General features: G+C 34.2%; 1 protein-coding gene across 50 annotated transcripts in view; it reads right to left on the reverse strand.

Moving 5' to 3' along the window:
- Positions 1 to 664: 664 nt before the first annotated feature.
- LOC136832534 (calponin homology domain-containing protein DDB_G0272472-like) overlaps positions 665 to 12,688 on the reverse strand; it is a 272,974-nt gene continuing 260,950 nt past the window's right edge. For 47 of the 50 annotated variants that reach the window (XM_067093489.1, XM_067093501.1, XM_067093488.1 and 44 more), the window contains 7 exons: positions 12,406 to 12,595; positions 11,994 to 12,096; positions 11,724 to 11,861; positions 9,938 to 10,057; positions 9,515 to 9,589; positions 7,772 to 7,993; positions 2,885 to 4,392 (listed from right to left, as the gene is read on the reverse strand). In XM_067093489.1, coding sequence (XP_066949590.1) covers positions 3,025 to 4,392; positions 7,772 to 7,993; positions 9,515 to 9,589; positions 9,938 to 10,057; positions 11,724 to 11,861; positions 11,994 to 12,096; positions 12,406 to 12,595 — 2,216 coding nt within the window. In that variant the 3' untranslated portion in view covers positions 2,885 to 3,024. Of the gene's footprint in view, positions 2,024 to 2,252; positions 4,393 to 7,771; positions 7,994 to 9,514; positions 9,590 to 9,937; positions 10,058 to 11,723; positions 11,862 to 11,993; positions 12,097 to 12,405; positions 12,596 to 12,688 lie in introns of those variants that run through there. The other 3 variants (XM_067093510.1, XM_067093509.1, XM_067093483.1) reach the window with 2 other exon arrangements.

A 12,688-nucleotide genomic window follows, 5' to 3' on the forward strand; every position in this document is an offset into this window, starting at 1 on the left:
ATCAGCATAGTCACATGTCTATGGGCTATTAGGAAAAGATATAATGCTGCTACCTTTTAAATGTAAGCATTATGGGGCAGAAAATAATTCGTGTAGGAATTCAAATGTGTAACTTATGGTACATTTTAATATACTCAATAAATATTAAACTTTCAATTTTCTTCTGACCTTTTACAAACATGTAAGAAAAATATACAGTATTCAGTTTACCTTTATAATTATAGACAAAACATTTTGCCATCAAACTAACCACGAACAATGACAAAATTACAGGCTTCTTATACACAACACACCTTACATGCACATCAATGTCAATCATCCGCATCATGCAAGTCTGTACCATTCAGCCAGTACAGAACTTGTGGTTGAGGCTAATCTTGCTTGACCAAAAATTCCAAATGAGCTGCTTCACTAGGAACTCGAATTTAAGCAGTTAACTACAGTAATCCTTGGTTCAATATACTGTGTTTCCAACTTGTTTTGCAAACACTAGCCAGCATTCAAAAGTACTTGCAGTGCAGAAACAAGAACCTAACAAGTCATCAAAATAAATACTGGATGATGACGGCCTTGTGTGTGGAAATACTGAAAGACTTCTTTTTACTTACATTAAAATCATCGAGACATCAGCAAGGATGAAGCTTCTCAGCCAAGAAAAGTGCACTTAAATTTTTCTTTTATTGTACCTCCAAGTACAAATATTTTTTCATCACAAACAATATGGAAAATAAAACAATGTACATTAAGGTTCAATGACAATGGATTCAAATGATTATAATGTCTGTACACATAGTGAAAGACTAACAACATAAATGGACACTAGACACGTTACCTTTTGAATATTGATATATCCATTAGTTATTAGCTATTTTCCAGTCAATTTGGTAAACTAATTTTTAAGCTCTATGAAACAAAATACTGTCATGTTAATCACTCCCAATCTTCAAAATCTTGTTATGGCTAAAGACACTGGGGAACACTGTACCGAAAGAGCCCCAGATACACCTCCACTAACTGTACATTTAAAAAGTGTGAAGGCTGAAAAAACATGAAGGCTAGCAATATCATTAACACCATGCTAGTTAGATCATCAATAATTTTTCCATACTTTTTTTCCATACGATAATGTAACTTCTTGCTTCTTAGTGACTGCAAGATAATACAGTTAATACTGTATATAAAACACTGAACAATATCCCAATAACAGAAATGAGAATATGTGAGAAAGCTAGTTTGTGCTGAGGTGGATGGAGGCAGGTATCTTACATAGGTGTGCTGTGGCACATACAACTAGAGTGATAGTGATAGAGAGGGGGGGAGAGAGAGAGAGAAAGAGAAAGAGATCTCCAGTTCTTCTGACAAACAATGGAACACACGAACAGACACACCCTAAATAAGAAATGAAATAAAACACAGGATATCATGTCATCTACGTAAATCAACAATAAAGCAGTAGTAGCAGCAATATTATTAAAGAACCAAAGGAATTTACTTCCATGCTGGCAATATCCTACTTTAGGTTTCTTCATATGATTCATGGTTACTTATGAATGAACCCAAGATTTTGCAAGTGACTTATTCAAAGTCTACTGTACAGTTTCCATGGTTGATTCACTTTCTAAATATGTGCCTTAAAAATCTAACCAGTAACCATTACCATCACTACATTATTAAATGTACGAAAAACCTAATGCACAAATATTTGACAAAGAAAATGTTCATTCCTAGGTAGTCATGATATTCATAAGAAATGATGTAACTACTACTCTAAATCAAAAGTCATCCAACCACACTAGGATTAATACTACGACTAGCATCATATTTTCTAAGACAGCTTTGGAGACTACACCTAACAATCCCTTGGGGTTAATATAATGTATCTCTAAAGATATCAATATCAAGCTGAGCTTCAAATCCAAAAAAGTACTTTACATGTTGCTCAACTCAACGCACCTTTGAGCGGAAATCTTTTCATCCAAAACTGATTACAATCTATAATCAAATGACATCAGGGCTTAGTCATCTGGAATGAAAATAAAACATTTTAGAAGAAGCAGAGAAAATTTCAAAAAGCCATTTTAAACAGGCAGAGAAAAAACTGCAAAAATTTTTTAGAGATAAGCTAGTTCTAAGTGTGTCTATAAAGAAACTATCACTTTTCCTTCATTTCTCCAATCAAAACTTTGAAAAAAAGAAAGTTTCCACCCTTTATCACCTAGTAAGATACTTAAAGCACATGGAATGGCAGTTGTCAAGATATTTCAGTTACAATAGAAAAGAAAAGCATGTGGAACTTCAATTTTAGAGTTCCTGGTCATTGTTCAACCTTGGATTAAACTGGAGATATTATGAAATATATATTTTTTATCTTCAAGTAGCTACATAGTACATTCATTCTAAAACATACTGTAAACAGGCTATATACCAAAATACACAGCCACTTTAAAAGGTACAATACTGTTCTGAATATCTTAAAGGACACAACAACAAGACTGTTTCATGTCTCAATAAAACTCATTCCTTACACAGCTCACCTAGTTCTTGTCAATGATATTTGTTATTGCAAAAATTCCCTTGCCTTAAGGGATTACCAAAAAGTGGTTAGATTTCAATTAACATTCAACGAAATTACAGTATTAAATTTACTGCTACCTCAACTCTCTCAACAGATTATGAATGTTATATTTTTGTAAGCAACTCTCAATCATTCAACTTAGGTGCATCAATCCGAATTTGATTAAATATCAAAATGTTCGGATGGCTGCTGACTTTTCAGCTGAAACTCTACAAAAAAGCAACACTACTTTTTTTATAGTAATTGTGATTATTCTTCCATTAAAAACTTGGATATTTAATGAAATGGACAAGCTATGCCCAGTAAGACAAACACAGCACTGTACCAAACAACTACTATCACTAATAACTTATTTACTTAGGTTTTCTCAGGAAACCTGATCCAATTTATTGTGCAATCCTAAAACCATTTACAGGATATCATACCCACAAAACTAGACTTCTTAATGGCTAACGATAAAATGCTTTTCCACCAGTTGCTTCTACATTAGGAATAACCCATTCCCTGTGCCCTTTGTCTCTCTTACGATAGCCATAATAATCTCCCCTACGTCTTGCACGGTAACGATTAAAATTATAATCATCATCATCATCGTCATCATCATCATCGAACCTTACGTAGCGTCTACGTGTTTCCTGCCTTTCATATCTATCATGACCATATTTATCGTGGTCTCTATAAGTTTGTGTTTGTCCTTCCCAAGAATATCTGCTGTCTTTGCGTGCCCTAGCACGGTCAAACTGCCAGTCAGCTTTATGTTCAGATTCTCTCAAAGTTGTCCTATCACTAGCCCGCTCAAATACCCAGTCTGCTTTGTGCTGGTCCTCACGGCTTTTTTCCCGACCTACTGCTCTCTTTTGTGACCAGTCGCTATAAGGATACTTCGTGTGATTCTTACCCCTTCGACGAATGAATGCTTTCTTTGGCCCTGAAAAGTCCTTATGGTAGTTCTTCTTTGATGGCTGTTCCCAGTGACGCATTATTCCCTTCCGCTTGTGATCATCATCACCGCCATGTTTACGGTATTTTCTTCTTCGACGTCTGTCATCATCATCGTCGTCGTCGTCATCATCATCATCGTCGTCGTCGTCGTCATCATCTCGTTTTCTCCTGTAGTGTCGTCTCCTGTATCTTCTATCGTCGTCATCGTCATCATCATCGTCGTCATCGTCATCATCATCATCATCGTCGTCGTCATCATCTCTGTATCTTTTATCATATTTATTATACTGGCCCTTATAGTACCTATGACCCTCTTCACTCTCTTGCATTCTCCTGTCTCTTCCATCCTTCCTTTCAAAACCTTTAGAATGCTCGCGATTTCTTCTTTCTTGTTCTCTTTCTTTCTGTTCTCTTTCCTCCCTCTCTCGTTTTTCTTTTTCCTCCCGCTCCTTTGCTTCTCTTTCCTTCCTCTCAGCTTCTTTTTTATTTTTCTTTTCATCATCATCACTGATTCTCATTCTTCTGGATCGTTCCTTCTTTCCTTCTTTTTTCTCCTCTTCACGTTTATTTTTACGAGATTCTTTAACTTTCTTATCTTGAGGAATTCTTTTCTTTTCTTCACCATCATCACCATCTCCTTTGCCAGACATTGAAGATTTTGCTATGGGTAAAATCTTGTCTGCAACAAGTATTTCTTCAGATGCCTTTTCCTCTTCAATCTCTTCCATCACTGCTACATCCTCTTCTTCCTCTACTTCTAGGGCTTCTTCATCTGCTAAATCCGCAACAAGAACTTCTGTAACAGGAAGTTCAGCATCATCTTCACCTCCAGCTACCAGAGTCAAACTTTCTGCAGATTCCTCATCAACCTGAGCCTATTAAATAAAGCATGATATAATTCCAGTTACTTCCTATGCATCATCATTAAAACGAGTGTGTAGACACGCTCTGCATGATTTTGGCTAGTTTCTCTTTGGTGTATTGTCCATCTGATCATAAGCATTACCAAAACCATGCGTGTTACAAACAAGGAATGAAAGATATAAATTTTAATTTTAACATAATCTACAACAAACAGCAACACATAACAGCAACGCTTAATTCTTGAATAGAATGAACAAACAGTAAGCCTATTTCAAAATGATACAAAATGCACGACAGTATTGAACAAACAGTAAACCTATTTAAGCCTATTTCAAAATGATACAAAATGCATGACTGTATTGAACAAACAATAAACCTATTTCAAAATAATACAAAATGCATGACTGTATCAAACAAACAGTAACCCTATTTCAAAATAATACAAAATGCATGACTGCATCCAAAATGCATGACTGCATCTAAAACCCACAAGCTCCAAACCACACACTAAAAAATTATAACACTCCATTAGCAACGATATACACACATGAATATCCAAAGTGACTGAATTTTGGATTTGATCAGTATCAACAGTAAGACAATTTGAACTGCTACCTTTGCTAAATAGATGAGAAAGGAAAAATACATCATGAACAAAGACGTACTGCTACATGTAATAGAACCATTCAAAAACCAAAAATATAATACACGAAACTTCATTCCAATGGCAATTCAATTCCTGATTTTGTACCTGCAGCAAAAGTTGTCATGTCTAAACCATATTTCTATTATATAATTTCTTTTTTATACAGACCTATAATCACATATTCTGTTTCCCTGGACATGGAAATCTAAGTCACACCAACTTGTACTAAAGACCAATAGTCTCTACTTCATGTGCCCAGCGTACGAAACCTGCTTCTCTTGCACTCGTGTGAGAAGAGCAAAAATCATGAGTGCATAAAGGACACTTACTCTACGACTGATGGGATTGTAGGAAAAACTTGGTTTGGTTCATCACAACAAAATATATTAGTTTAAACTCACTTAGCACACAGAATGCAAATTCTCAACCTATGAGTCACAATAGGGATTTCAAAATATTTCAAGAAAGGTTTCTCTGTCACTATCTTTGCAAATTTTATCCAACAAGATATTTGCAAATTTTTTACTCTTGAATAACTGCCTGGTATAATTATGGTTTAATAATGTGACTGAGCACTCATCAGTAACATGTGGTGCAAAAACGGTTACCCCAGATAGTCATATCTTATAAAAGGGCCAGAGACGAAGTCATGAAAGTTATGAAGAAGTGGACGAAGAAGAAGGTGAATGCTCCTTCCCAATTAGTTAAACATGACTCGCTGAAAGCAGAGTAGCATCCCTATTTTTCTGTTTGAACAATAACAACAACCTCCATAGTGTACTTGAAGTAAAGACACAAGGAGGAACATTCAAATCAAGCGCTTCTGCCCTCAATTGTGGTTACTGCGATTTGTTTACTTCTTAATTGTTCAAGTTTTCAAGGAATAATTTTACCCAAATCTTGCCAATGCATGCTTAGTGTGGACAAGGTTGGCGAGTCATACAGTTCACATATATCAACTCTGTATGATGATCTGCATGTGCATGCCCTCTATGCAATGTTTCCCTAAGCAAACTTGTCTAAAGTGAGTGGTTTTTCTATGCCCACTGTCAAGTTCATTAATGTCACCCCATTTGGTAAGTCTTTGGAATTTCTCTCTTCTCATTGCAAAAGCAATGTAGTAGAGAGGAGATACAATGGAAAAGGAAATTAAAAATATACCACAAAAGGAAAAAATTATTTATCATTAAACAATAGTATAACTTTCAAATAACCTGGAAAGCAGTAATGGAAATAAAAATAGCCTGCAAACCTGGGCATATGGACTAAAGGTGTCTCAATCTAGAGCTATACAAATTGGTGAGGATGAGATTTCCTTATCCAAAGAAATGAGGCAATCCTATGCAGTATATGATTAAAGGGGTTGTGAGGTAACCAAATAATATGCTTTGTTCTCAGGGGAGAATTGCACAAGTTAATTTCTGACTTTTCAGAGCACTTACTGGAAGAATCAGAGGTGTTTCTGTCACCATCATGTAACACATCTTTAAATGTGAGCTTGCTGTGGATGACAATTTTGACATCTTTATGATCGTGTCCGAAAAGATTTTAGATGAAAATAAGTTGGTCTTTCAGTCTGTTTCCATTCCTTGGTCATTAAGGATGGGTACAACACTCAATTTTTCGGACAAAGGAGTTACAGAAATTATACATTCTTCAGGCTTAGTGTCCTGTTCCATCTTCTGATTTAAGTATTGTGCTCCTACACTCCAGGTTTCCTCAGACCCTTAAGAGAATTCTAGCTCCCCCCCCCCAACTAACATACACACACAAACACTTTTTAAAGCAACCATTTCACCTACAAGACTGAACTTACTGCAGGGTTTACATTCAAATCTGGGACAAGAATATTTCATTTAGTACTTAAAAATACAAAAAAAATATGGTTGTACTGCAATACAGTCAGCATTATATAATTACTATTACAAAGCTAGGATGAATGCTAAACCTACTTAATAAAACAACAATAAATACAGCAGACTTAACACAACCAAACTTGTGTACAAAACTATGATCACCTATCAACAGAACAAAAACACCATTACTCGTTCAATGAACAACCACCAACATCTGTAGTGTATTAGTACCAACAATGCTCACACTTCTAGATTAGATAACTGATATGGACAGTCAGGGGTCTGCCTAATGATATCTCTTGGGCATGTTGAAAATAAGAGACAAAATTATTAGATTTGCTTGGAGACACAGAAGCAGTAACATAAAATGCATCAACTGACCCAGAGTTATAGATATATTAGTCTCCAAACAAAATATGAAGCTCCTCAATCAATTTCCATTTGTAATAATGTTCTGAAAGAAGTAATCTTAATCTGCTTTTCCTGATTTACAAATGGCATCAAAGGCATCATATCTATAACCAATAAGCCTTTGTTTATTCAGGTCTTAACCCTGCCCAACAAAATTTCAGGCTTTGTAAACATTAAAGATTTTGTGCAATAAAGATTACAGTAATGGTAAACATATTGTGATGGAATGATTAGATTACTTCAATAAAAACCAAACCATAAAACTAAATACGATGCTGTCATTTCATTAGAAAAAGAAAATATAAACATGGTTAACGTAGCTTGTAAGCTGCAAGTGATGGGTAAAAAAGCATTAACCATAAAAAAAAAAAAAAAAAAGCCATGAAGTTACCCATCTCATCAATCTTTTTAAAAACAGTTGTTTACAACTACCATATACGAACTTAATAGCTATCAATACTTGGATCCTGCTCTTACCTCTAAATCCTTCCATGTCTTATCAAACTGGCTGTTAAGAACCGAGAATCTTTCTGCTAGCGTGTTGATGGTTTTGTCCACTGTCGCCTTGCCCTTTTTCATTATATTGTTGTAGCCTATTTCTTTCATTTTATTTACAACATTGACGAGAACTCTATTCATTTTTGAAAGAGTGTTTTGTCCGACAGCAGCAATATTTCCTGGATGGCGCAATTCTTTTACCTGGAAGAAATATTGATCAAAAGAGTATTAGCCGTTCACTGTTTCTCAGAATTATCAATGGAAAATTACATACATTACTCTTGTAACCGTTTTGAGAAAGAAGCTACATATGATTAAGTTTCAAATGTGTTATATAAGTTAACATAAAGCCTCTAAATTAAATACAGGAACTAGTTTTGTGATAGATAACTGTATTCAACAGCATACCCAATATAAATCGACTGATTTTAATATCTAAATCTGGATTTTCACTTGGTTATACATAAGCAAACATAGTTTACAAGTGTCACTTCATTTTTCAGCTGATTATTAGTGTCTTTATTGTATTCCTTCATCTAACAACAGAACCTTTGACTGCCAACATATTGTAAAGTTTATTAGCAATAAGATAATTTAAAATATGATATTCCAAGACTACAGTACAGTACACATTACCAATATTAAAAGCTGAAGCAGCAAACTGACTGGACTAATTCATGTAATTCTTTTACAGCTGAACAAATAGTGAGCTTCAAATGCCTAACAAGCAGCAGACTAAATTATATTACATAAACGTTCAATAATTTTTTTTTTCTTATAATCTTAATTTTTTTCTTTAATAAATTTTTTTTACTCATATTATACTTGGATATACCATCTACTACCAGGTAAAATAAAAAAGGCATATCTTGGTTCTTTAACTATTTGACTTCATTGTATTTTAAAGAATGGGTTATTGATAAAACTTTCTTAATAGATAAAGAGATTCATACATGTACTTATAGAGAATGAAAATATGTAATTTCATGAAAAACACAACTGATTTCTTTACACAAACCAATTAATTACAATTTGCTATTACTGCATTCCCTCTTGAAAGTACTAGATTGATTTCAAGACTCCAGCATAAGTCAAACCTTGATTAGATTCAAATATGTTATAAAAGGTCATAATACTTCATGGATACATAATGTGCACATATCCTCCTGTATACTGTGCATTCTATAAAACATCTCTAGGTTACTTAAAACACCTAAAAATATCTAAAACCATGTGTATGCTATATAAACTATGCATACAATGATTGCTAAAATGTTTTGTTCAAGAAATATACAAAGTAAAAAAATAAATAAACTGACACATTCAGTACTATTATTTGAGCCACATGCAAGACATACCACTGTTTGATACTTTGATACTTTTTTCAAGGTCTTAAATGTCTGGGGTGACTCAAAGAAAAGCTTAACTTTAAGTAACGGATTTGTGGTAAAAAAAAACTGCATTTTTGACCAAACAGACTAGCTTCTTGAAAACAAAGAAATTATTTTTATAAAGAAGAAATTACATTAACGATATTTACACAATAATGATGTTTGTCTAAACAACTGCACTCAGTGTGCTTAGTTATAAATGATTTGTTTAACCCGACCTCTGAATCCTTAAGTGAGGATGATGACTAATAATTAAAATGATTAAATGGCTGAATTGTTCAAAGAATATGCACAATATAATAAAAACATTCAGCAGTCTTTTAATTCTAACCTGGTTCCATTTAGCCGACAAGGATTGTTTGATCTGAGAAAACTTGGCTCTTGCAACATCAAGCTTTTGTTGGGTCTGAAAAAAATTGAAACAGCATATATTAACAATACATATGGTTAAAAAGTACAAACATCTGTATTACAATAAAAATCTGAAATGACTAAATTTAAATAACTATTCTGTTCAGAACCACCCATGTTAAACTCTTTACAATAAACTTATTATCTTCTGGAAAATTCTTTTTTGTCTAAGCTCTTCTTCCAGAACTATATTTCTCTTTACAGTACTCATGCAACTGGATATTAGTATGAAGTAAGGCCTCAGGATATGAGTTTAATAATAACCATCCTATATGATTATAACATTGGAAACAGACATCAGGATAGCTATGTAACAAAGTACTGGCGAGAAAACTATACTTACAGCTTCTCCAAGTTTGACATTGCCTGGGACAATATCTGTGAAGACATCAGTTGCTAATTCTATCTTCTCTGGAATACTTCCCTCAGTAAACTCATGCCAAGTATTGATTGCTGACAAAACCTGAATTACATAAGAGGAGGATAATAAAGAATGACAACTGATCAAACAATAAACATGAATGGACCACAATTATTTTTTACAACTTTACATTATGTTTTATTAAAAATCTAATATCCAATATGAGTTGCTCTCTTTAATCTGGAAACTCTGGGACCTGGTCACTGCTGGACTACCCAAATTTACATTTAAGACTGAACCCCATATTTCACCATGTGCCTATTCGTACACACATCTCTAGGCTTTCACAGGCAGAACAAGGCTTAAAACAGGACATAATACAGCTATTGACCCAAGATGTCCTGTGGTAATGCCACGTAAGGAATGGACAGCAATAAGCTATTAAAAATCTTATTACAAAACCATTGCTTTTCCACTTACCTTTAAACAAATTCTCCAACAATTACATATCATTGGAACTGGTATTTTCAATGCAATCATAACGTCACTCAACATTAAACTGCTATGTCAGAAAAGTCCAAACGTATGTTGAAATTTTCACTTAGCAGAAAACTTATAAATTTACTTGTACAATCTAGTCAATCACTAATAAAGAAAGTTTACCGAATATATAGCTAAGGTTCACTTTCATTTCTTAATTTTCACCAGCATCGCTAACCTCAACATTCTTGGGGAAACACCATCATTAATTTCACCAATACAAAATATTTGTTAGAAAAATTGGCCATCTGATATCCTACCAAGACTGTAAACAAGACATTCACCCTTCAACTGCTCAGAGCATGCATACTAAATACTATGAAATTAAACTATATGAGAAATAGCCTGTTACCCATAGAACCAGCCCGTGATGTCAGAAATTCGTCAATGTATCCTGTATATGCTCCATTGTCTGCCAGTGGATATACTGTACAGATTTAAGAATGTACTTGTCTTAAAAATTTTTATTCTACACAGGAATAACTGAATAAGAAGCCACAAGTTTGTTTTTGTGGAAAAAAAAGGGGTGATGAAAATAGCGATGTTGCCAAAAATGTGCTGAAGCATAGGAGTTGCAAAACCAAAGAATTCTGAATTCAAGAGGTTCAACCCAAATTACTTTCTTAAAACATAACTCTGTGCACAGAGTAAATACTTATGAAACACATTTACATTAACTTATGTTTCACAGAAAAGGTAATTAGACTATAAATATGTCATATACATTTATACACATTTATCATAATTAGTATAAATGTACTGTAGACAAGGCTAATTGGTTTGGTACTCAAACTGGCAGAAAATGACCACAGATGCATGGTAATACATGTGGAAGACAAAAGTCATCTTCTGCTTCAGAAACATCAGGAGATTAACCCCCCCCCCAACTTAGGCTATTGGTTATGAAACAAAAAGTCTTTCATTCAAACCTATGGAACACGTAGGGAGTGCCACCCTCCCAGCCCCATACATACATCCCAGATTCAGAAAACTAAAGGTAATGATGTATTGTTCTTGAAAGTATCGTTACAACCTCTCATATTTATGTGAACTAGCGTGAATAATACACACAGTATTACTATTCAATAGCAGTTATGGGATTTCTGTGACCACCATACAACACATTATAGGTGTTGAAATCTGATGCTTTATGATTATTACCATTATTCTACATCATATAAACAAAAGTTTGATTTCAAATTTTATAAGAACAGGATTCTTTCCTCACCTCAGTCATATAAGAAAGGTATGATTTGGCATTTGGAAGACTGGATGGTGCTTTTTTCTTCATAGATGCTTCTAAGACAGTTTTTTGTAGACTTTCAACTTCTCTTGCAACAGCATTCAATTCCTGCGGGAGTGGTTGCTGAAAGAAATCAACATGACAAAAATTAATGGTACACCAGTTATTATTTTCAATGGATCCCATCAAAATATTCCTTTAACTTTTCCACTTTTCCTTAAAATACTGAATCATCTATTATCCAAAATGTCTTACCTGTTGATATCGAAGTTTGCCCACTTGTAACTGTAGTTCCTGGTTTTCAGACTGAAGCTCATTCACAGACACTTTGAGCTCTTGCAGACTGGGTACCAGATGGCTATTTGAAAACAGATTGAAATGGTGTCACATTCAAGCACATCATTTTCTGAAATTCTCTATACTTTTTTCATGGTACATGAAACCTCAAATTTCAAATCATAAATGTCACAAAAAATGATGAAACTCAATATCTGGACAGTAAAAAGAACGGTAATCATAATGGAATTATCTCACATTCTAACATTGCATAACAGAAAGATCATCCACAGTAAGGGCACCTAATTATACAGCAAAGATGTTCAAGACTGTCGAAGCTAGACAATGATAAGAAGGCTTTGTATCAACTTTATCAAGACTTCCAGCTTACCTGAGCTTTCCAACAGCAAGCCTCAGATTAAAATTATTTTCAATGGCGGTAGTAAATGCTGCCATATCTCCTTCAGGAACACTTGCAAACTGCATCTTGCCTATGGCAAGTCGTAATTCTTCGTTGTCAACGATGAGCTGACTAATTCGTTCCCTGAGCACCCGTGCCTGTTTACCATCTTTGCCACGAACTGCAATAGTAAGGTAAATTTATAAACTTATCTTTAATCAAAAGTTTAAACAAACAAAGAAATCAACATCTCAACAACTGATCTCTTCTTTCT

The sequence above is a fragment of the Macrobrachium rosenbergii genome, chromosome 50 (genome assembly GCF_040412425.1).
Source record: "Macrobrachium rosenbergii isolate ZJJX-2024 chromosome 50, ASM4041242v1, whole genome shotgun sequence".
NCBI lineage: Eukaryota > Metazoa > Arthropoda > Malacostraca > Decapoda > Palaemonidae > Macrobrachium > Macrobrachium rosenbergii.